The following is a 24131-nucleotide window of genomic DNA, read 5'->3' on the forward strand; positions in this document are numbered from 1 at the left end:
TCTGAAGCAGAAATATTTCTAATAATATTATTAGTAATACAGCTACTATATGTAATTATGGTGTGACTTCTAGAGGGACGATGGCAGTTTTTACACCCATAGCTGAACAGTTATTTTACACAGCTAAAACGTCATATACTTTCTCTATACTGTGCCAGGTTCAGGGTCAGTAGGTTGGTCTGTTTTCCTAAGGGGATATCATTTGCTACAAACCCTTAACCAATCAACTAAATGCCAAAAAGCCTTAGGAGGTGGTTGTTTGCCAAGAGCTAGAAAAGGAAAAAGGAAACAAGAAAGGATGGATGGAAGGAAGGAAGGGAGGGAGGGAGGGAAGACATCTTTCTATTTGTGCCTCGTCAATAGTTACAAAACTACTGTAAGTAATCCTTCAAATTTCTCCCTTTATTCTTTTTTTTTGACATTCAGTTGATTGAATAAAAACACAATTACTCTTCCAAAAGAAAAAAGAAAGTACAGAAAATCAAAAGTTTTCTGAGCTATCCTGAAACTCCATATACTTTTTCTTACACATAGGGAAACACTTTATTTTCAACCAACAGTGCCACTACTGATGCTCACTGTGTCCTTTCTTCTGGTTACAGTAAATTACAGACCTCAAGTTGCTGATAGTGGATGGGAAGGAACTCCTGTCAGAGGGTCGACTGTCTACAGCTCACCTGGTTTAATGAGTGTCCCAGATTCACGTGTTATATAGTAGAAACCCATTGAATGGTTGACAGCGGGTTAATGTACCGGAGCTATATTGTCAGAAACCGTGTAGATAAGAATGGCCATCGCTTCACTCAGTTTCTATGAGAACGCCGTGAGCACGGTAATGATCTAGTTCTGTCCTTAAAGGATTTACTGAAAAAGTAACAGGACTTCGGGTCCAGATGGTGCTCTGCCGCACTTTCAGAGAGCCCAGCATGCAGCAGTGGTGGCTAAAACACAAAATGGGAAGCCATGGAGCAGGCTTTAGCTGATGCATCTCTGAGGAAGTTGTGATGAGAAGCAGTGGGTGGAGTTGAAGCAATAGCTTCCCGAGTGGGTACAGGATGCCACCCCTAACCAAGAAGCTATCTGTAATTGATACCCACTGGCTAAGGAAAACCATGTTTTCTTCAATGGTTTATAACTGTGTCTATCAGCCACACTCAAGGGCAGGCCCCATGCCAGGAGTAAGCCAAGCCGGTCAACATAAAATAGGTTCCATTTTTCTCTCCCACCCCCGGTTTTGTTTAGTTTTTCTGTGTGCATATGTGTGTGTGTGTGTGTGTGTGTGTGTACTTTTGGTTCCACTTTTGGATTTGTTTTTTATCGTTTTACCTTATTAGTCTTTGATTTGTTTATTTTGATTTTCATTTCTGTGTTTTGTTTTTGAAAGTGAGAGAGAGTGGGGAAGTGAGAGGGAGATGATAGTTCTAAGATGATAGATAAATAGATAGATAATAGATAGGTAGATAATAGATGGATAATAGATGATAGATAAGAGATGATTGATAGATAGATAATAGATAGATGATAGATAGATAATAGATGGATAATAAATAGATGACAGATAGATGATAGATTGATAGGTAATAGGTAAATAGATAATAGATTGATAGATATAGATAGATAATAGACAGACAGATAATAGATAGATAGGTAGATAGGTAGATAGATAGATGATAGATAGATAGATAGATAGATAGATAGATAGATAGATAGATAGATGCAGTTGGGTGGGGAAATGTGGAAGACATTGAAGAGATTAGGGGAGGGGAAAACATGATCAAAATACATTATATAAAAAAGAATTTTAAAAAGATTTATTAGCCTTGAATTTGAAAGGGCATTAGAGGGACTATGGAAGGGCTTGAAGGGAGAGGACACAGGAAGGGTTGGAGGGAGGAAACAAAAGGAGAAAATGACATGATTACATTCAATTAAAAATGTAAAGTTATTTTTAAAAAATTGAAGCATGTGTAAGATGCTCTAAGAATGTATAATGTCATAAAGGAGCAAATCTTTGTAATAGAGAGCACTATTACATAAGGGGCAATAAGTTTTAAGTGGAGAATTGTTGTCCTCTCTTTTTAAAATATATTTAGGTAAAATAATCTAGAGAAATCCCAAATGACAAATATTTGTGCCCATGATCCAGGAAAATCCATATATGGAAGAGTCCATGAATGTAATACAGGAAAACCAGTATGGGGGAAGAACGTATCAATGGGTGAAGGGTTATTCACCTCCTTTATTCACCTCTGTCTGAGAATCACTTAAGAGGACAGGAAGAGAGTCAGAGAAATGCAGGATAGAAACTGCCAGAGCAAGGTGTTATCCATTAAGCTAGACTGACAGCCTAACTGACTGGCCGACTGCCTAAGTCGCTCATGATGCTGGACTGCCCGATGGCCTAGCTGTGATGTCTTACCTCATTCATGATGCTGAACTGCCTGATTGCCTAACTGCAATGTCTTGCCTTACTAGGTAATTTTTGCAACAAATTGATTATAACACATTTTTAAAGGATTATAAGACTTAGGTGGGTTTTCTCTCTGTCACACTTCCGTGGACCTATAGAGGCTGCTTTCCTAGCTCTTCTCTCTGGAGTTACACACTGAGAGAGCTTTCTTCTGGGGTGCCAACATTAGCCTTCCATTCAGAGATCAGGAGGGAGCTTCTTGAAGCATTAGCGTCAACATGAAGTGCTTCAGGTCCGCAGAAAAAGTTCTGCTCAATTTTTAGGGGAGACCACCTCACTGTGTAGCAGAAGATGAGGGTAAGGCGCCCCCTGGCTCCAGCTCCGGGTCACTTTGTTGAATTCTGTCTAGAGGATCTGGGGAATTTCAGAAGGCAGTTGAGGTCTGTCGTGACCTAGGTGGTCAAAAAGGAATGCCACAACAGGAGACCCTTGCTCCCCTTCCAAAGTGCAGAAAGTGCTGCCTGTTTTAGAAAGAACATTCTGCTGCCAGCTCTCTCAGGGGAGCCATTTAAGAATTATTTACCACTGCTGAGAATCTTCGGCAAAACTGTATTTTCCACTACGCTGCTCCATCTCTTTACTTGAAATCCATCTTGAGAATCTAGCCAAAAGCTGCTACACACCGCAATGACTCACCCAGCCAGCAGAACTGCTCAGGGAACAGCGAAGGGAGTCATCCAGAAACTCAAGCTCATAGTTGCTATTAGAAAAGTCACTAAGAGAGTAATGTCCTCTGCTGGCTGCCTGGCTGCAGTCTTACTCGTAAAACTATACGAGCAGAGAGGAATTGCTCAGCCTTCCTGCCTTGTCTTGATGTTCTCTTCAAAAAAAATGCTCAGAATGTAATCATATTGTAAAAATTAATGTGAAAAACACCTGTATGTGGCAGAGTGTGGTTCTAAAGAAAGCACACAATAAATAGTCCACACGAGCTATAACAGTGGAAGAAAACCATGAACTTCACTAAAGGACTCAACTTTACATCAAACCAGAGATAGATATGCCATCGCCTATGTGAAGGGGAGGAGTCTAGAAAAGCAGCATCCTCTATCAATGCCATTTCCCCGATACTCAGTATTATCTTTAGGAAATGGTGGTGCCCTTGATCAAAGCAACATAAGTGACATGAGAAAGAGTCCAGGTGGAGTCCCATGTGAAAGGTCGCCGTGTCCTTCACTCACTATGGAAACCCAGTTTTAGCATGTTTCAATAGCAACTCCATCAATACCTAAATGGAGGCAGTTGTTTTTTTTTTTCCAGGAACAAGTTTCACAGGAAGTAAAAGCATCTGGTCCTTCCCCTGCAGTGATTGATGAGGAGGTGATGAGATTTTCAGAGCATCCATTTCCCAGAAACCTTAGCAGAGCATGGTGATTCAGAAAGAACACAGAACGGGAGTCCCTACCAACCCTCAGATGGCTCTTCAGCAAAGCCTTTGACCTTTCTTGGCTTCAAGTTTCTCATCTGTAAATTGGGACAGTAACTTCTTCCTTATAAATGCGTACTGCGAAAAGTATATATGGTCATATATATGTGTGTGTGTGTGTGTGTGTGTGCGCATATATGGTCATATATATGTTATAAAGGTAAATTGACTTGTAAGCAAAACAAGAATTTAAATAATAACAAAATGGGGGCTCCTAAAACAAGACAAAAAATTTAAAATATTTATTTTATTATTATTTTATGTGTATGGGTGTTTTGCCTGCATGTATGTCTGTGCATCATGCCTGTGCCTGGTACCTGAGGTAGCCTGAAAGGGCCATCACATTTCCTAGAACTAGAGTTACAGATGGTTTTGAGCCATATGGGCATATGGGTGCTGGTAATCAAATCCGGGAACACTGGAAAATCCAGTGCTTTTAACCTCTGAGCCATCTCTCTAGTCCCTAAACCAAAAAAAAAAAAAGTTGTAGGTAAAAATGATTTTGGGTTTTTCAAAGGAAATCACTGGGACATCAGGATAAATTGTCAAGTAAAGGGACTTGGTGACACTCTGAAGACCCAAGTTCAATCCCAAGAGTATACTTGGTAGGAGAGAAGAAACTCCCACAAGGTGTCCTCTGACCACCACAGTATGCTATAGTGCACACATGCGTGCACACACACACACACACGTACACACACTCATACATGCACACACATGCACACAGTAAATAAATAAGCAATCATAAAAATAATTTTAAAGGAAGTTATTGAAGCTATCATCTAAAAACATCTGCTCATACTTTCAGAATACTTCTGATGTTTTGTTGACTTTTTTATGTTTCTGTATCAATTTGTTGATTTAAAATTTACATAATTTGAAATATATTCTTGTTTCTCCTGAGTCAGGATCTCAGGAATCTGCTGCCTGATTTTAATTATATAGAGAGTCAGGTGGTGGTGGCACACACCTTTATTCCCCAGCACTTGGGAGGCAGAAGCAGGTGGATCCCTGAGTTCAAGGCCAGCCTGGTTTACAGAGTGTTCCGGGACTGTCAGGGCTACACAAAGAAACTATCTCTCAAAAAACAAACAACAAACACACAGAAATGGCACTGTAAATGGTCCAGCTCCTGTTGCTGGCAGAATATTCGCCTGCCCTCCCCCTCTCTACCTAAAAGCTCCTTCTAACACCTATGCCTCGCCTTGTAATGCAGTTGGGTTGGGCCACATCATCTGACATATTTATGTAGGTCTATATAGGAACTAGTTTTGGATTTTTAGTGAATTTTCCCTTTAAATTATTTCAAGGGTGTGCATATTTATGCCTGTCACCTTTATTTATCCCCCATGTCCTTGTGGCTGGTACTTTTCTATATTGTTTAATATTAATAAGCTCCCCAGACCTAGAGGCTAACAAGGGTTCTTGCCTATTGTTCAGAAAAACAATAAGAAATTATTTTTTTAGAAGCTAGAAATTTAACCACAAACTCATTGGTGGTGAGTTTTTGAAATCCAGTAAGACTCACTGGTTTGCCACTATTGGACGTCCTCTCTATCCGGGTGAACTGATGTACAGCAAAGCACACCAGGTAGGTGCTCATTGGGACAGACTTCATAAAAACTGTTCTGTTCCAGTTGTTATCCACCGTCTCTTCTCTCTATGGAAAGCAAAAGATCGTCTTATTTATCATAAGATCAACCATGAAAAAGACAAACAAATAACTACCCCAAGCCCCATTCCCTACTCAAAAGTTCATTTTCAAAGTTCCGGGGTCAGATGGTAAAGAGGCTGTAGGAAAAGTCACCTATTTTCAAGACTGGGGAATGACTGAATTGCACACTGTTTCAGATTTCTCAGGAGAAAATAAGTTTAAGTGGCATATCAAGTGGGCAGGAGTTTATTTAACTCTCTGTAAACACACGCTGACCATTTTTTAAAGGGAAAGTTGACCCCTTAATGAAGATCAGGCTGAAAGCCTTGAAAAAGGAAGAATTAATTGGACAGCAGCTTGTTTATTGTGTGTAAAGGGTTAACTACTGTGTGAACAACCAGTGTTGGCTTCTCTTTTGCAACTGCAGTTGTCCATCTATATGGAAGACCGGTGGTATGGGCACTAAAGTCAATGCCCTGGTGACCACCGTCAGAACAGTGTCCATTGTTTGACACAACTACTAACCCATCTGTGTTTTTTTCATCCACGCCTGTTCTGACACCTCCCCCTCTCCCACGTCAATCAACGGCCAGCCCTAAGCACCTGCCAAGTTCTTGCCACCATAGCTTAAACGTCTGCACATCTCCATATAACTACTCTCTAGATGGGACCATCCTTGCCATTTGTGGCTAAGTGCATGCTCCCGACAGAAAAGTTACATCACAATAAAAGTCTAGTGGTATCAGTTTAGGTCTATCTCTTAATGACCCAGAGAACCAGCCTTCTCCCAGCCAGTATCTGAATCTAGCAGAATTAAAGATGCATAGCCTTTTGAGATGACTAGGTCATGAGGAGAGATGGACCGAAATGTCTTCTTTCTCCTCCCACCTTCATCTCCCCTTATCTGCTCCGAGGCATTCTGGTGCCTCCTGTACACTGAGCATATATTTTTAATTGATGTGTCCAACTTGAATTTTAGCCTTTACTTTTTCTTCTCTTATCCAAACTTCACTTCTCAGGTGCCCAAAGAAAACAAATTTGATATACAGATTTGTTCTGGAGCTGGGGACATTTTTACATTTTAATCTTCATACATTTGCTCCTTTTGTTTGGTTTGTGCTTTTCCAGGGTCAATTTACTGATAGAAGGATGAGTGTAAGTAATAGCTCAGCTAGTGAATCAGAAAGATGGAAAGTAAAGAACAATTAATACTGTAGAATAAGCCTGGTTCTCTTATGCATCAAATATGTGATGTGTATGATAAGCCTTAAACTTCAAGGTTATGATTTTTAGCTAACTCTGCCACCCATTATGAAGAGGAAAGATTCATGTGCTAACAAGTATCCAGGCAGAATTTAATGTTTGTCAGATTCTTTTAGGAGGAAAATCTATGGGCATAGTATTTTTTTGGAGTTGGTTTGTACAATCAAGAATTGAAGTAATGTTTTTTTTTTAAATAGCTTTAACAAAACAACAACAACAACAAAAAAGATGATTGTATTAAACTGAAAAGTCTAAATTGTGAGTATGTCCACTTTAAGTGCATCATGGATTTTGTGTGTGTGTGTGTGTGTGTGTGTTTAGTTAAACAGAGCCCCCAGTCAGTCTATATGTATAGTATGTATTCTTTCTTTCTTAAAAATTTCAAGGTGACTTTATTACTGGATTGTGATGCTATAAAACTGACAATTTCCTTGAGTCAAAGAAAAACAGGATTGCTAGAAGGTCTTCTTAGTCTTTAATAGCTATAGTTCATTTAGTTTTAAGATTCAGAGTTCCCTTCCATAGTGAATCAGGCAGGTCAAGTAGTGTTGCAAACAGTGTATGTGCAGAAACGAACAAATACTCACCAATACTGGCATATTTGAAAGTGCTGAGTATTCTTTGCGGTGAATGATGGATATATTGTAAGTTGCCTTCTTGTTGGGTTCATCAAAACAAGGGAAGGACTTCCTGGCATCCGTCGGTTCATGGTCAGTGGCTGCTATGCTCCTTAGGAACAAACACAGACACAATGCATGCTGCTGCTTCCGACAATCCCTGTGTTTCTATTGCTCTAGGAGATATGAGCCACGTTATTATAACAGCTACCATTTCTGTTCACGAGAGCCATCTGAAAGACTATCAAATATCTGTCAAAAGGCTTTTAGAATTTTGAGGGTACTCTACCCAAAGCCACTGAGCCACAAGGAGGCAAACACACGCACACCCAGTTGCCTGTTTCTGTGTGGGGAGCTGTGAGCAGGTGTGTCCTTTCACAGAATGGAGGAGTATCTCCTCACACCCCTCCTTCCATCCCGCTGGCACATTCTTCCATGTTCACACTACAGCAAGGACAGAACTGCTATTCATCTTCAGACAAAATGGATGCTAAGCCTTCTCCCTAGTGAGGGAAATGTCAGCCTGGTCTAAAGCCCGGTTTTGAGGGCTGAGGAAAGAGCTCAGTGGTAAACCATCCACTTGAGACGTGCAAGGTCCTGGGTGCAATCTTCTGCACGGTTTTTTAAATTAAAAAAAGCCCACATTTGAAAAGACAGCAGTATTCCTGAGGGCTGCTAGTAGGCAAGTATATTCTCTAAACTGTTAATGTTTAACATTTCTAGACTTTCAACTTGAAAATACTATTTTCAAACTTTATATGTATATATGTACACACACATATAAGCATATATACATGCACACACATATAAGCATATATATACATGCACACAAACACATATATAAGCATATTTCAGGAAGGCAATATGATCATATATTTGCTTGTTGGACAGAACAGCAAATAAAAGCAATAGAAGCAAAATAACATTGATCGACATCACCAATAATCTGAGCAAAGGTAAACATGTGTTCTCATGAACTAAAGAAGCTGTATCACAATTCTAAGCTAAGGAGCCAGGAGGGGAGTTTCACTTTTGTAATCTCAACACTGGGGAGGCTGAAAATGGAAAGTTATGTTGAGTTTCAAGCTAGTCTGGGGTACACTGCAGACCCTGTCTCAACAACAACAAAAAAGCTACACATACACACACACACATTAAAAAAGAACAACAAAAAGAAAAAAATCATCACCACAACAAAAAAGCTAAATTATTAGAACTTTTCATTTATTCTGAAAGTACTATTATGCCCTATCCTTACAGACAGACAGACAGATACACACACACACACACACACACACACACACACACACACCATACTCATAATAATAATAATACACATTACAAACATTATTCTGCTCCCAGATGACGAGTGCCAAATGCAATTCTCTCCTAACAGGAGCCAGGGCTCCTTAGAGAAGGAGTTGCTTCTAGGCTAGGTAAGAAGCCCATGACCACCCAGATCATCTTGTCACACCAAGAAAGTAAGAAATGCTCAAAGAATCATGGGAATAAGTCAAAAGGACACAGGTGTCTGCTTGACACGATTACTACTTGCCAAATCTGTGGGAACTGAAGCACCAAAATCAACAGAATGGGAATCCAACCCATTGGATAAACTAAGAACCCATGCACCCTTTCTTTTTCTTTTTTTAAAACTACTTTTGAACACTTTATTTATGGGATGTGTGATGGGGTGGGAACCCTGTGGCAGAGTGTGAACGACAGAGGACAGCCGCAGGAGCCAGTTGACTCCCTCCACCACTAAATTCTAGGGATCAAACTCAGGCCATCAGACTTGCCAAAGAGGACCTTTGGGTAAACTGAGACAGTGTTCTGGTTAGGTTTTTTCCCAACTTAACAAACTAGAGACCTGTGGGAAGAGGTAATTCCTTAATTGGGGAATCACCTCCATTATACTAGCCTATGGGTGTGTCTGTGGGGCATTTTCTTGAGGGCCCAGCCAATTAGGGGTGGTGCTGCATCAGCTGTGGAGATGAAGTTACTCCGTATCATTCCCCCATGGTTTCTGCCTCAGCTTCTACTTCAGATCCCCACCTTGAGTTTCTCCCTTGACTTCTGACTTGGACAGTCTGTGACACGGAAGCATGAGCCAAACCACTCTTCTTCAAGTTGGTTTTGGTCAGTATTTATCCCAGCAACAGAGCAGCTGATTAGGATAGCCCATGAACTCTTTGTTTGATTGCGAGTTTGATTTAAATTCTTCTTTAAGTAGATTATAGACATTTTCTCTTGCAATGCTAGAGACTGACCTCAGAGGTTTATGCACGCTAAGCACGCACCCTACCAATGAGACCCATCCCAAGCCCTTAGAGAGCAATACTTTTAGAAGGACTACCAGATTCAGAAAACCTTCAGAAAATTCTTTACCCAAAAGAATTGGGCAGAGACGTGTTTGCATGTTTCAAATATTCTCTGGAAAAATGACCTGTAAACCCCGCCACGCCCACTCTGGAGAAAGCCGTTGGAAACGACCAGAAGGGCACACTTTAAAGGTAACATCAGCAACAATAACTGACTTACAAGCAGTTGTACCACCTCCCGAGCAGGTCACAACCTCCCTTCCCTGATACTCCTGATCTAAACGGTTCTCTGGCATTAAAAGGAGCCACATAAATGGAAACCTAGGGGGCATTCTCCAATAACTGGCCATCCCCCTTCAGAACTGCTGACATGGAGAAAGATGAAGAAGAAAGGTTGGGGGGAAACCTGGGTTTGAAGGAACTTATAGTGCTGTACACACTTCCAAGGTGGGATACTGGGACCAGGAAAGGACTGGGAAGCCATTACTGGGTTAAGTGAAGAAGACTGCTTTTGAACCCTGGGTTACATAATTGGATTGATGCTACATTCTTTGATTTTTTTAAGCTGCTGTATAGTTGTTAGACAATGCCTTGTACTTGAGAAATATACCCTGTTGTCAACATGTAAATGAGTTTTCAGAGAGAGAGAGAAGAGAGGGTCCAAAGGGGGAAAAATATAAATAATTGATGAATCTGGTAAATTATTTTTAGATGTTTCAAATACCATTCTTGTAGCATTTCTGTAAGTTTGAAGTGGTTTTCTTCTTGTTATTCTTGCTTGTTTTTCTTTTTTAAAATCAAGTTATCTCAGAAAAGCCTTAGCCAGGAGTCTGTTCTGCAACAGACTGATTATTGGTTAGGGTGGTGTTAACAATTCAGTAAGAGGAAATTTTGCTGCACTTTTTTTTTTTTTTGCTGTTCTGTTTTTTGAAACAGGGTTTCATTGTGTAACCCTGGCAGCCCAAGAACTCACTGTGTAGACCAGGTTGTCCTTGAACTCACAGAGATTCACCTGCCTCTGCTTCTATAGGGATTAAAGGCATGTGCCACCATGTCCTGCAATAAATCTAAAATTTATACCTTTGGTAGATTATTCTGGATTGTAAATACATCAGTCTATGAAGAATGCCTCAAAGGCCTCATGACAAGAAGCAGGTAGGGACAACCCATACTTGCCCAGATTCCTTTTCCTTTTGGAGTTGTTTTGACTTCTGAGTCCCCACCCTCCCGCCCCCACCCAGGGAGGGGGGGGGACAATTTTGTTGCAGTTAGTCCTCCTCAGAAATAAGCCAGAAAAGTGATAGACTCTGTATGTGTGTGGTGTGTGTGTGTGTGCATGTGTGTGCATGCATGTGTGTGCATGTGTGTGCATGTGTGTGTGTGTGTGTGTGTGTGTGTGCACGAGCATGCATGTGCACGTGCAAGCACATCACAAAAACCCAGAACAAGCAGGGAGTGGAGCTGCCCTTCCGGGCAACAGTCATTCATTTTGTGTAGGTTTTACAAACATCAAAACTCTGCAAGATGCTAGAGTATAAAGTCCTGAGAAGCCAGGTGAGAGAAGAAGGTTGGTTTAATCCTGTCACACTCCCCTTTAAAAGGGTCTCTGACCAGTTGTTTTCCTAATTTATATGGCTCTTGCACTTGCTTGTGCGCAGAGAGCAGCAGGTGTCCCTGCGCAGTGGGTCTGCTTGGCCTCGGTGGCCTTTTCAACCTTCAAGCTGAGTCTGACACAATCGTGGAGACCTGGCTGTGTAGGAGAAGTGAATGATATTAATTGCCTTCAGGCAGGCAAAATATGAACTGGGTTTTCTTCCCCTTCCCCCTCCTCGTCCAAGTGCAAGAGCCCTGTGATTTCAGAGGAAAAACTCTCTAAGAGGAAAGATTCTATTCTTATCTTAAATAGTTCTAATCTTAATTCTAATCTTCCCACGTGTGACCTTCAGCAAGTCACGCCTGATTTAGTGTCTTCACGTGGTGTGACCCGCCCTTACCAGAGTAATTCTTTCCTGACACACCTTAGGGATCATCCCAGGAGGTGAGGCCTTTGAAATGGGTATGATAGTGCCAAGACACCCCCTGCTATTCCCTGTAAATGTTGTGGGTAAACTACGTTTTCCTTGTCTTTCTGAGGTAGGTCTGTGCTGGGTGGTGCAGGTGAACCTTGAACTCCTTACCCTCCTGCCTCAGCTGCCCCAGAGTTGGGATTACAAAAATGGGATGAAACAGCCTGCCTCCATTTTTGGCTTAAAAGGATATTACAGTAAAGATAAAATAGGTTCAGCGGGGCGATGGTGGTGCACGCCTTTAATCCCAGCACTCAGGAGGCAAAGGCAGGTAGAGCTCAGGGAGTTCGAGGCCAGCCTGGTCTATAGAGTGAGTTCCAAGACAGGCAGGACTGTTACCTGTTTTCAAGAAACCCTGACTCAAAAAAAGAGATAAATTACATTCATTCATGTTTATGATTAATTTCTGTTTCTCAAGGATTGGGCTGTGCCCCACCTGTAACCTTCACTACAAATGGTAGTACCTATTCCAGAAAAAAAAAAATCATGCCTTTATTTTAGAAGGTTATGACATCCACCTGTATATGACTGCATTGGTACGACCACCTACAGTCATAGCTTTCTTTCACATGTTTGTTATGAATAATTTATTATGTGCATGTTCTGCTCCTGTAATCCCACTAACCTGCCACATCCTCCACTCGGAAACCCCTTATCCCTAAAATACAAAAACATTGTCTTCCTCACTTCCAATGCTGATCTCTTGAACCCCACCTTTAGAGGGAGACAGACCCTGTACACAAATAAAAAAAGCTTGCTTTAATTAATTTGGCCATGATGATTTGGGTTGGTGGTCTTTTTCTTTGAATTCTTGGGATTAACACATGGACTACCACACCAGTCCCAGACTTCCTGACACAGTGCTTTCTACAATCTAAAATATTTAAAATCCGTGTATTAGCTGGACTATGCACTGGAAAAAATATGTTGTGTGTAAGTCCTAGCAGTAATACAGTCATAAAATGGTAACTTGTGCCAAGCATGGTGGGTATGCGTTTAATTCCATCACTTGGGAAGCAGAGGCAGGCAGATTTCTGTGTGTTTGAGGCCAGCCTGGTCTACATGGTGAGTTTCAGGAGAGCTAGAGCTACACAGTGAGACCCTGTCTCAAAAAAAAAAAAAACCCAAACAAACAAAAACAAAACAACAACAACAAGAAAGGCTAACTTATTTCTTGTTTCTTTGGTGGTCTACTGAAGAACTCAGAAAACTGTTGATAGATGGCCAGCTCTTTGAATTGACACCAGTTTCCTAAATGCTAGGCAAATTTGAAAACAAGATATATGAGACAGCAATATAAAGAGATTTTAGATCACAATCTTTATCTCACAATTAAAAGTCCTTTTAAAAATCTGAGTCGGACTGCAAATGGATGAGGAGAACCATAGCAGATACTCGTAAGTGACTCTGCAATCTTCTGAATAATTATTACACCAGGCAAATGTGCTGAGCAAACCATTTCTCTAGGGGGCCTCCCTGGGCCATGCTAATAAGCCACTCACTGGACTTTAAATCTTACTCCTAGTAGCTTATTAACTTGCCATCAGGGAGAGTCTCTGTCTGCCTTCCTTGACTGCATCAAACCAGCATGCTTTCGAGAAAGTTATAGAAGGAGATGCAGTGCCTGCTGTAACTCTCAGTCCTGGCTACTCTGAATCAACTTTAGAAAGCAAAACCCCAAACGACTGTGTTATCTCATCAATCACGGGCACCGTGCTCCCAAGAATGTCTTCCAAGCTATGTTCAGCAACTTAATTAGGTGAGCCAGCAAGACACATAGCATAATCTGGCTAAAATCCTTGGGGGGGGGGGGACTTCTGCGGTAGGGGTAGTAACTACCAGCGCTGTATCGACAGGCTCCTAAGGGTTCCCACACCATGCACATGAGCTGCTCAGTTGATTCAGGGTGGTCCCTCACATCTCAGTGGAGTTGTGTGCTGGATTGAAAAAACCAGTCCATTATTTAATTCCAAACTGTGTTGCTTTTTGTGCAGAAGATATTCAAGGCCAGGTGAAATTTCCTCACTTCCAAAGTAAAAGAAGAACCACGAGCCCCACAACACGCGTACAAGACCTCCTCCTAAATCTCACAACTTTCCACGAGCTGAGAATCATCTGACTAGAGCTAACATTTCGAGATCCAAACCTCACGACGCAGGATACACATTTGTGAGCGATAATCTATTTTCCCACATTTTCACACTGTTTTCACACAGCTACTAAAGCATACCATAAACGTTAGCCTTTGGCTTCAGAGGTGTTTCCCCAGATTCCTGCTAGCTGTGTCTAACACGCTTCAACAGGTCTCACACTGACCTTCGACACCAACCAACTCCTTGTGTTTCCAGCATCCACTAAAAGGCAGGGCCAGTCACCCGGTCATGCTACATCTTGAGCATCCTGGGCGCATAACTGCTGCCCTCCCTTCCTCATCAGTCAACAGGCAGGCCTGAGCTGTTTTCCCTCCAAGCTGTTTTTTCCCCCATGGGTCCTCTTGATGTCATCTGGGTTACCTTCCTCTCCTCCTCTGCGTGGATGGAGCTTTCTGTCTTTCGCCATCCATGACTCCTGTGTCACCCCCACTAATTCTTCCTTTGTCCCCAAAGTGACCCTTTCCTCTTTCTCCAAAGTTATCTCTAGCGTCCTCCCACAAGTTAGCTCTTAGTCTGCCTTTGTATATTCACCCCACCAACAAAATCGCTTTCTTCTTCCCATCATGATTTCTCTGGCCTTCTATTTTCTCATTTGCTGCTACGTAAACCCCACCGTAATATCAAAAATTCAGTTTTCACCCTATCAATGCTATGGAAATCACCAGAAAGCTCAAACTGGAGTCATAAGCGATTGTTTATAAGGTTGTTCCTTACATTGTGTGTGAGCAACTTAAATAGCTACGCTTAATGGAAAAGCTGGGAGAATTACATTATGTCTATTGTACCCAAGTGTGTGTCCAGCATGTCATTTAGTGGAAGAATGCCGGATCACAAGTCAACTCCTTGGTGAATGTTTCCTTTTTAAACTTTCACTGTTTTGTCTTTTAGGTTCGCTCCAATGACTGTATTATTCATGCATAAAGAAACTTAAGTGTTAAAAGTTTTTTTTGGTATACTTGTACCCTTGGCTTGGTAATTCAACTTTTAGGATAATAGCCAACCTAGGGAAATAAGAAGATGGGCATATAAAGGTGTATTTACAGCAATGTCCTTCTCTGATGTGTTAATAATTAATAATAATAACTAGAAGCAGCACCCATGTCCAACAATAGGAACTGAGAGAATCGGTGTATTTATAAGATGAAATACTGCACAGTCTTTAATATCAAATTCTTGTAAATATTTAAAGATAAAAGAAAAGGTGTATGATGTATTAAATTTTAAAATCCACACGGATAGATACAGGAATATAAATGTAACAGTTTCCACTTTGATTGCCTAGGGAAGTATTAAAGTATAGTTTAACACCTTAGTGGGTGATACCACTGGGCTGTGAAACTGTTTCTAGAGCTTGCTATGCTGTCATTTTTAAAAATAGGGAAAAAAATCAATGAGTTTGCTAGCATGGTAGATCTATGTGATCCCCCTGATGTTTTCTTTCAATTAGTCTTTCTCTACAGTTAATCCATGTGCCACACAATAATGCAAAGTTGACTCAACGTTTCTTACTCCCTGAACCCCTCTGGTTAAACAATTGGAAGAAATTTGATCAAGAGATTTTGCTTTGTTCTGCAAGATGCTTCAGACAACAGAGGAAAGGGATTCACAGAGGACTGGCCCCAGCTCCCATTGTTGATTGGTGACACCTAGTTTTTTTCAGTCATTTAACTCTGTAGAATCTGTGCAGGCAAATGTCCACGCAGGGTCAAGTTTAGTGACAGCTCAGATGTAGTGTAGCCTGGGTCCCTGGCCTTATGATGGCTTTGAAGTTCAAGGAAGGCCTTTATGCCTTTTACCGAGATCTGATAATTCACCGATTTATGAGAATATCAGATAGAAAAATAATAGATTAGATTAGATAGAATGAATATATATTAGTCTTATAATTATAACTATTTGATGTGTATTATAAACACTTCTGCTTGGAGTGATGCAGGGGAAAAAAACATTTGTGACTGTCTTTTATGTTGTAATGGCTTAGTGTTACTATCGTAGGCTTAATGATAGCTGGCAGCTAGAAGACTTATCCATACCCCATCACGGGTATATCTTCCAGAATTCCCTGCGAACCTGGTTCTGAGCACAGACAACCACAAGACACAGCTAGGCTTTTCTTCTTGGATGAGCACCTAAGAACATGTCAGATTTTGTCTAATTTTCATTAAGAGTCTTTGCCAGGAAATTGCAAGAAATAACTATTGACATTTAATGCAATTGTCATTTCAAATGAAGTTATCACTTCTTGTAAAAATTGTTGTGATATATCCCCAAAATATCAGCAGTGAAAATTTCCAAATAGATACCTTCATAAAAATCTGAGGTAGTTTGTGTGGATGTTAAATGTAGGATACTGTGAGTGGTACTTTATACTGCTGCAGTTAGGAAAAGACTTCTAAAAGTGCAAGGCTTCTCTACACGAGTCATTCCACTTACGACTTTCAAGCTTGGTGATAGAATTTCAAAACACAGTAAGGCAAGACATTTTGCTTCTCTGATGAACAAGCAGAATTGAAACCAAGGGCAGACAGGGGTCAGACCAACAAAATAAGAGATGGAAAGCAAAGAGGAAAGGAAAACAGATGCTGCAGAAGCTGAGGTCAGAGAAGCACAGCACCTACTTGACTTGCCCATTCTCGGTGTAGGTGGTTCTGTAGAATCCCACGAGGGAGCCGTTCAACCAGCCGGCAAACTCCATGGTCAGCAGGTAGACACTGTCGCCACTGGTGGCAGCAAGCTCTTCTTCAGCCTGGACCACCACATATTCCTGCTGCTTGTACTCAAAGCACCGTTGAATTGATACCTTCTTCCCAGAGGGTGTCACAAGCTCCGGCAGCTTGGTGATCTTGGTCTCCCTGATGTGTAGCCATAGGGAATGTGTGGGCTTGCTCAAGCTGATGGAGATGGTCACTGTGCCGGTGTATCTGTCTTCATCCATAAAGGGCTTCACCTCCAGGTCGTAGTGGACTGGTGTGATGAAGTCTGGCAGCCTGAAGTTTGTCCACTCTCCACTCTCATCTTCACGGGCAGGGCAGATGTCCTGGTCCAGGGGAGGAGTGCTGGTGGTGGAAGAAGCTTGGGTCGGAGCCGTGGTTGTGTCCTGCCCAGTGTCTCCAGAGGAGTCACACGACCTGGTCAAGCCCACCGAAAGCCCCACTATTAATCCGACCGCCACCACCACCCCGCAGATGATGGCCGCATGTTTGCCTTGAATGCAGTATCTCTTAGAGGGTTCTTCCTCCGCAAAGTTCATCTTCCTGCCGAAGTCACAAGTCACACATGAAAGGATGTTAAATTTAACTAACTATCATCAGCTGGCTTTCCTTTTCAATCGGAAGGAGTCCCCTGGTTTGGCAGCCTGATTTTGTTTTCCCACACCTCTCTGTCTGGCATCCAGTGTCCCTTTCTAGTCCCGCAAGTTCCCACCGGCCACTGCGGGATGAATGCGGAAACCCAGGAATGGGATGGAGACTCCCGGCGGGAAGCTGACTTGAAGGAGGAGTTCGGATGAGAACGCTGGCCAGCTCTCTATAAACAGCGGCTCCCCAGGCCGGCCCCGCCTGCACTGGAGCGAGTTAAATATAAAACAGGGCTTGCGCCTATCGGCCAACAGGAGGAAGAGGTTTTGCCAAACCTCTGTCAGCAGCCTTGAGGGAAAAAGCTTTTGGCTAAGAGGCGTGCTTACGATAAAAAACACAACCTTTGCCACCAGATCCGGGGCTTCTTCCTGTTGTGTGCGCAGTCCGGCTCTCTCAGCCAAAGGGCTTCTTGAATTTCACTATTTTATTAGGTCGCTTGCCAAAGAAGCTAAGTGTTTTGTTTCTTCTCTTTTCCCTCAAATTATGTAAACATTCAAATTCTGCCCTCTGTTGAAATCATATCCTGGAGTTGCATACTTGGAGGGATTCTTAAATTTAAGGATCACTCAGCTATTCAGTGGCAGATTGGTTGGACCAGGTAGCCCAAGGAAGGCAGACGGAAGACAAAAGAGAAACGCAAAGAAACTGGCTGGTCAGGGAGAATGTAGAAGGTGAAAGAGTGAGCGAGAGGTTGGAAAGTTTGAGAAAACAGGCAGTCAAGGAAGGGTCTCTGCTTGTCTCGGAGTTTGCCTCCACGGGAGAGTACGTTCTAGAGACTTTGATAGAGGAAGTCAGGTATGGAGCAGAAAACAGGTGCCCACACTGGCCTGGGCTACCCATTAGCAATGATCCATTGGCCGTGAGTGAGGTATGTGTGGGGGCTTCCAGCTTGTGCGCTTGAAAGCAGCTTAGTGGCAAACACTAGCCGCCTCTGACGAAAAGCATAGCAAACATAATTACAGGGGTTTCAGTAATTGTTTACACCCCATGCGCTGTGGAAGGTACTTTAGAGAAACTGGCATTTAAATCTTTCCCACAGCCCAAGGCAAATGGATCTATTTTGATGCCCATTTTAGAGAAGGCGAGACTGACATTTAGACGTCGTCGGTGATGAGAGCAGAATTGGTGTCTGAAGACGGGTTATTTGAGTTGAAGGTCCATATATTTATGGCATCATATAGATTTGCTTATCTAAAGAGGAGGAACGTTCAAGGTGAGATGATTACAAGAAGCTTAGCCTTTTCAAAAGAGCTGTCGGGAAAGATAACATTAAATCTCTGGCTGGGGAGACGGCTCAGTCAGTAAACACTTGCCTAATAAGTCCAAAGACCAGAGTTTGGTTCCTAGATCCCACGTTAAGAGAAAGAAAGACAAAAAAAGAGAGCCAAGTGTAGTGGTATAAGCCTTGGAATTCCAGTGTTGGGGAGGTGTACATGAGCGTATCCCTGGGGCTTGCTTACCCAGCTTAGCCTTTTCGATGAGTTAAGGCCAGCGAGAGACTCTGTATCAGATGTAAACAGTGTGTTCAGCTGCCTGAGGAATAGCAGCCAAGTATGTCCTCCTCTGGCCCCAACATACATGCATCTGTACATGCACACACACACACTTAGAGTCTTCTCTATTGTCCTCCTTTTTTTTCTTTCCGGAGTCTTCAAACCCTGGCAATGTGAGCTTCCAAGAGAGAACGAACACACTATGAAAAAAGTTCCCACTTTAGCCGCTGTGACCGTTTGCTCCCCAAGCCCATCTTGATCTTCTAGTTTTTGGTGAGTTTTCTGTCCTAATCTACTTTTCTGTGTAGGAGTGTTTTGCCTTCCTGCATGTCTGGGCACCATGTGTGTACTTGGTGCCCAAAGAGGTAGAAGAGGATTCAGATCCCCTGAGACTGGAGTTCCAGACAGTTGTGACTGACATGTCGGGGCTCAGAACTGAAGGGTCTTCTGCTGAGCTATGTCTCTGGCTTTTGAATAGCTTATTTATTTATTTTTTTTAGGGAACTTGTGTTCTTCCATGGAACACATTCTGAGAAAAGCTACTTTAAATTTCAAATTTAAACAAGCACTAGAAAGAGATGAAACCCCTTAATGTCAAAATAGAACATTAATCTCTAACATTTGTGGAATTTTCTCATGAAATAATGCTGAGACCAAGAACGGAAGAGTTATGTTTTCTAAATTCTAGATCCATCTTGTAACTGTTAATTTCATATTCTGAAGCATCTTTTTTGTTTGCTTGCTTTGTGTTTCTGATGGTAAATCAACATTTTAGCTTGTGAATTCCCCTTTTCCATTTCATTATAAAAACCATTTGAGATTTCACTAAATGTTTGATGGGTCAATCATTTTGAAGTATGTCTCCTAAAGCAAAAGGTAAGATGAGTATCAAATTTTCTTAAATATATTAGAAAAAATGAAGAGGAATACTATTTGAAAGAATGTACACATACTTACGTTAATCTGGAAGCATTATTTTTAGTTCAGGCCAGCTGACATGTTTATTTCCATAAATTCTGCCCTGTCTGGATACACAGTGTCTCATCTCAGGTCTGAGTCTGTGCTCTCACCTGCCAGAGATCATAGACCTTGAGGTGGAAGATCACCGCAAGAGGCCTGAGAGTGGCCATACTGCTTGAAACGCCAAAAGGAATTCATTACGTAAATGTATTTTCTTTTTCTAGAAGAAATGAAAACTTCCTCAGGTCCAGTGAAAGCCCAAATATCTTTATTCAGTCAGGATCAGCATATCAGGGTTGCCTAACTGACAGAGGTAAAACCCAGACCAATGAGGGGGCCAGCTGAGCAAGCAAGGGCACTAGACACTTCTATCGTCACCGACAGGGTCGCTTCCTTAACTCCACACTTCTTCCGACTGCAACAATTCCTTCCTCTCCTTCCCTTCACTGACAATGGAGGACTGGGTCTACAGCCAGAGGTTCTTGACTAGGAAAATCCTCAGCCCATATCCCACTCACAGTGAGGATCAAGGCAGCCACTGGTGCAAGGATTTCTTCCTGCAGGGAGACCAGTGAATCATCCCCCACCTCAATTAAATCATCTGTATTGGATAGCCTTGTCATAAATAATGGGGATAATAAGGAAGAGTCACCCTGACCCGTTGGTTCCCACTTATTAGGTTCTGGCCAGTGGACTAAGTAAACAGCCATTTACTGTGGGTTCTCAACCCATATTTCCAGGACCTTTTAGCAATACAGATAATCTTCTATTTGGAGTACAAAGTTGAGGCTCTGTTCTCCAGATGACAATAAATGCTTGCCGATTGCATAATGACTCAATAAGCTAAAAAGAGGAAGAGAGAACCAAGAGCTCACACAGGGAAGAGTTTGTAGCTATCATATCCCGGAAGTGTTGAAATAAAATAAAGATAAGATAAAAAAAATCAGTTCAAATTCCAGGGAAGACTAGAATGACTATGCCAGAGCTGGGAATCTTATCTAGGCTTGAGCAGGAGAAAAACTTCTGGATCATTCCTCCTCACAGCAGTGGCCTGAGGCCAGACTCTCACCATGACGTGGGACCCCTAGCTAGTGTGCACCTCTCTTTTTCAGTGGGAGCATAGGTAAACACTTTTCTTTTAGGGTCGAAAATTTCATATTCTGGCCAGGCAGTGGTGGTGCATGCCTTTAATCCCAGCACTCGGGAGGCAGAGGCAGGCAGATCTCTGTGAGTTCGAGGTCAGCCTGGTCTACAAGAGCTAGTTCCAGGACAGGCTCCAAAGCTACACAGAGAAACCCTGCCTCGGAAAAACAACAACAGCAAAAGAATTTCATATTCCACAGAGATTTATGGGATCATTTCTGTGAAGGTGCTGCCTCCTCACCTGATACTAGGACCACACCAAAACCTCCTAGCAACAAGGAACACCGGTGTAGCTATTCAGCTGGCCCTTGACATCTGTCAGTTAATCTCAGCCTGATTAATCTCAATCTGAGCAATAACAACAACAATTAAAGAAAAAAGAGGCTATGAATTTGAGAAAAAGCAAGGGGGTACATATGAAAGGCTAGAGAGAAGAAAGGAAGTGAATAAATGATGTAATTATATTTTAATTTCAAAAATTAAAAAACGTAAACATCAAAGAAAGCAAAATGGCCCACAAGATTGCCAATTTGATTAGGGCATTTTCTCAATTGAAGTTCCCTCTTTTAGATGACTCTATTTTTTTTGCCAGCTTGACATAAAAAAGCAAACAGAATAGTGTGTGTATGTGGTGTGTGTGAAACAGAGAGAGAGAGAGACAGAGAGAGAGAGAGAGACAGAGAGAAACAGAGAGAGAGAGACAGAGAGACAGACAGACAGACAGACAGACAGACAGACAGACAGACAGACAGACAGACAGAGAAAGATGTGTGTTTTAAAGTAAGCTTATAAAATAATAGATGGCTGTGGCTTTTCATATATCCTTGGTGCTCCTTATCCTTTGTCATTCACAGTCTCTCGGATTACCCTCTCTCCCCTCTGCCTAGTTAAGTACCCTCTTTTCCTTCTTGCCCCTTCATAGCACCTGCGTCTGGCTGCCCCTCTCTCTAGAGTTCCTTCCCCCAGCACCCCCTGTATCTTAATCTTGGGAAACAGAGGTAGAAAGGACAGAGACTGTGAGAACCCAAGGACCAGGGAGACTGCCCTGACTCAGCATCTTTCTAAGTATGGAAGCACAGTCTGCTCAGCCTGTGTAATGTTTCCTGTTTATTATTTCAGGACTGACCACTTGGTATCGGATAACTTGAGGAGCTCCACCTTGGCGAAGGCTCTCAGCATCTCTTAGTTGCCTTTAGTTCTTTGTTTAGGGTTGAGACACCATAAGATTGTCCCCTTCGGTGTTAACACGTCTATTAGTGTACTTGTTCAGATCTTGTTAAGGCAGAAACGTTGTTGAGACTTCATGGATGTAACTTCGCCCACAGTAGATTTTCTGCTCCTCTGGCTCCTACCACGGTTCTGCCCCATCTCCACCCACGGTTCCCGAGTTTTAGGGCAGGAGTTGTAGTATATACATATCTGCTGGGACGGAGCACCACACAGTTACTTGTTCTCTGCACATGGACCAGTTGTGGTTTGACATCGTCGTAGTCTCTGTTGCAAAGAGAAGTTTCTTTGGTAAGGGATGAAATTTACCCTGTGGGCACAAGAATAAATATTTAGAATGAAGCTCAGAGCGATACTGGCTTAAATAAGCGGAAGTACTAGATTCTCACCTAAAACTTGTGATCCCAGTTGCCTGGCGTAGATGGCAAGGTTTCCAATGCTGTGCATGATCTCCCTCTGTTGAGCCTTGTCCGATGGAAGAGCTGTGGGTTACTGCTGGGATACGAATGCCGCCACTGTTGCACTTTAAGTGTGACCTTGCCATGCTGATCATTGCTGCGGGTCACGGACATCCCAGCAGCTAGAGCTATTGCTTGTTTCCCTCCCATGAAAATTTGCACCAGGGCCTCCTGGTACTAGGAAATCTAGTCATCTAGGAGGAGGTTTTTAGGTCAGAACCAACTAGATCCAGTTCAATTTGTACAAGTCCTATGTCTGAAGGGTGTGGAGTCTTCAAGAACAGCGACTTACTGTCAGTTTCTGGGCAACAAGAGCAACCAACTTGGGGAAAGTCTCCTGGACTCCCCTGACCAACAACTCAAAAGAAGGCTTCTCGTTCCTGGTATTAGGGTATTTGATAGACAGTCTATGACTCTTGGTAGGTAGAACTACCATCAGGCAGTCCAGTTGTTGCTGTGGTTCATGTGGGTAGGACTGCTGATAGCTTCTTTCTGTTGGCAGCTTGCACAGCACCTTCTGACGTTACAGGAGCTAGCCTTCAGGGAGGGTGCTTCCAGGTCAACACCAGCTTGATTTTTCCAAGTCCTATGACTGGTATCTTCAGCCATCGATCAAGATCAATGGCAGTAGCCAATCGTTTGGAAGACCCTCCTAACCAGGAACTCAAAGAGAAATGTTTTTGCCTGACACTGGGGTTTCTGTTAGATAGACAATGGCTCTTGGAGGAAGCTTTATTTTATCATAGGCACAACACCATTAAAACTGTGTGTGCGTGCGTGTGTGTGTGTGTGTGTGTGTGTGTGTGTGTGTACGTATATAAGTATAGCCACTTACATGTATTATTTGTAATTTTAGGTAAATAAATAACAATATGATTTCTTATGGCCTTTGGACATGCTTACTGTTGTTTTACCCTCCTCCCTTCCTCTCCTTCTATGTTGGCCTCTCTCTTTCCTCCTTAGTTAAGCTCCCCTTTATTTTTCCCATTTCCCCAGTTGTATCCCACTATTCCGTCTCTACCCCCCCACCACGCACATCCAGGGATGCCTTTTTACTTCTCTACTCTCTGTAGTTACTCCAGGTAATCTGCTCCCAGCTGAAGATTTGGAGGTAAGAGCCATAGACAACAGAGAACACGTGGCACCCGTCTTTCTGTGGCTGGGTTACCTCACCCAGTTTAATATGTTCTAGTTCTATCCATTTACCTGCAGATGTCATGATTTATTTTCTTTACAGCTGGATAATATTCTATGCTGCATTGTACCACATTTCCATCATCCATTTATTAGTTGAAATGGAAATCACTGTAGAAAACTCTCAAAAAGCTAAAAATCAATCTACTGTGTTACCATCCCCATGGCACAGGCCCAGAGCATTTGGCACACTATAGCACAGATATTTGCTCAGCCATATTTATTGCTGCTCTATTCATAATTGCCTGGAAATGAAAACAACCCATATGTCCTTCAATAGATAAACGTTGGGCATTTTCTTGATTGACAATTGAAGTGGAAAGGCCCATT

The 24131-nt window shown here is 42.2% G+C and overlaps 1 protein-coding gene across 1 annotated transcript in view; it reads right to left on the bottom strand.

Annotated features, from left to right (window-relative positions):
* The window catches only part of Enpep (glutamyl aminopeptidase), a 68318-nt gene extending 50882 nt beyond the window's left edge, over window positions 1-17436 (bottom strand). Inside the window, exons 1-3 of the mRNA XM_005357425.2 lie at window positions 16589-17436; window positions 7401-7542; window positions 5425-5556 (exon numbers count right to left, since the gene is read on the bottom strand). Coding sequence (XP_005357482.1) covers window positions 5425-5556; window positions 7401-7542; window positions 16589-17220 — 906 coding nt within the window. The 5' untranslated portion in view covers window positions 17221-17436. The remainder of the gene's footprint in view (window positions 1-5424; window positions 5557-7400; window positions 7543-16588) is intronic.
* Window positions 17437-24131: the final 6695 nt, after the last annotated feature.

This window comes from Microtus ochrogaster, chromosome 21 (assembly GCF_000317375.1).
Source record: "Microtus ochrogaster isolate Prairie Vole_2 chromosome 21, MicOch1.0, whole genome shotgun sequence".
Taxonomy (NCBI): domain Eukaryota; kingdom Metazoa; phylum Chordata; class Mammalia; order Rodentia; family Cricetidae; genus Microtus; species Microtus ochrogaster.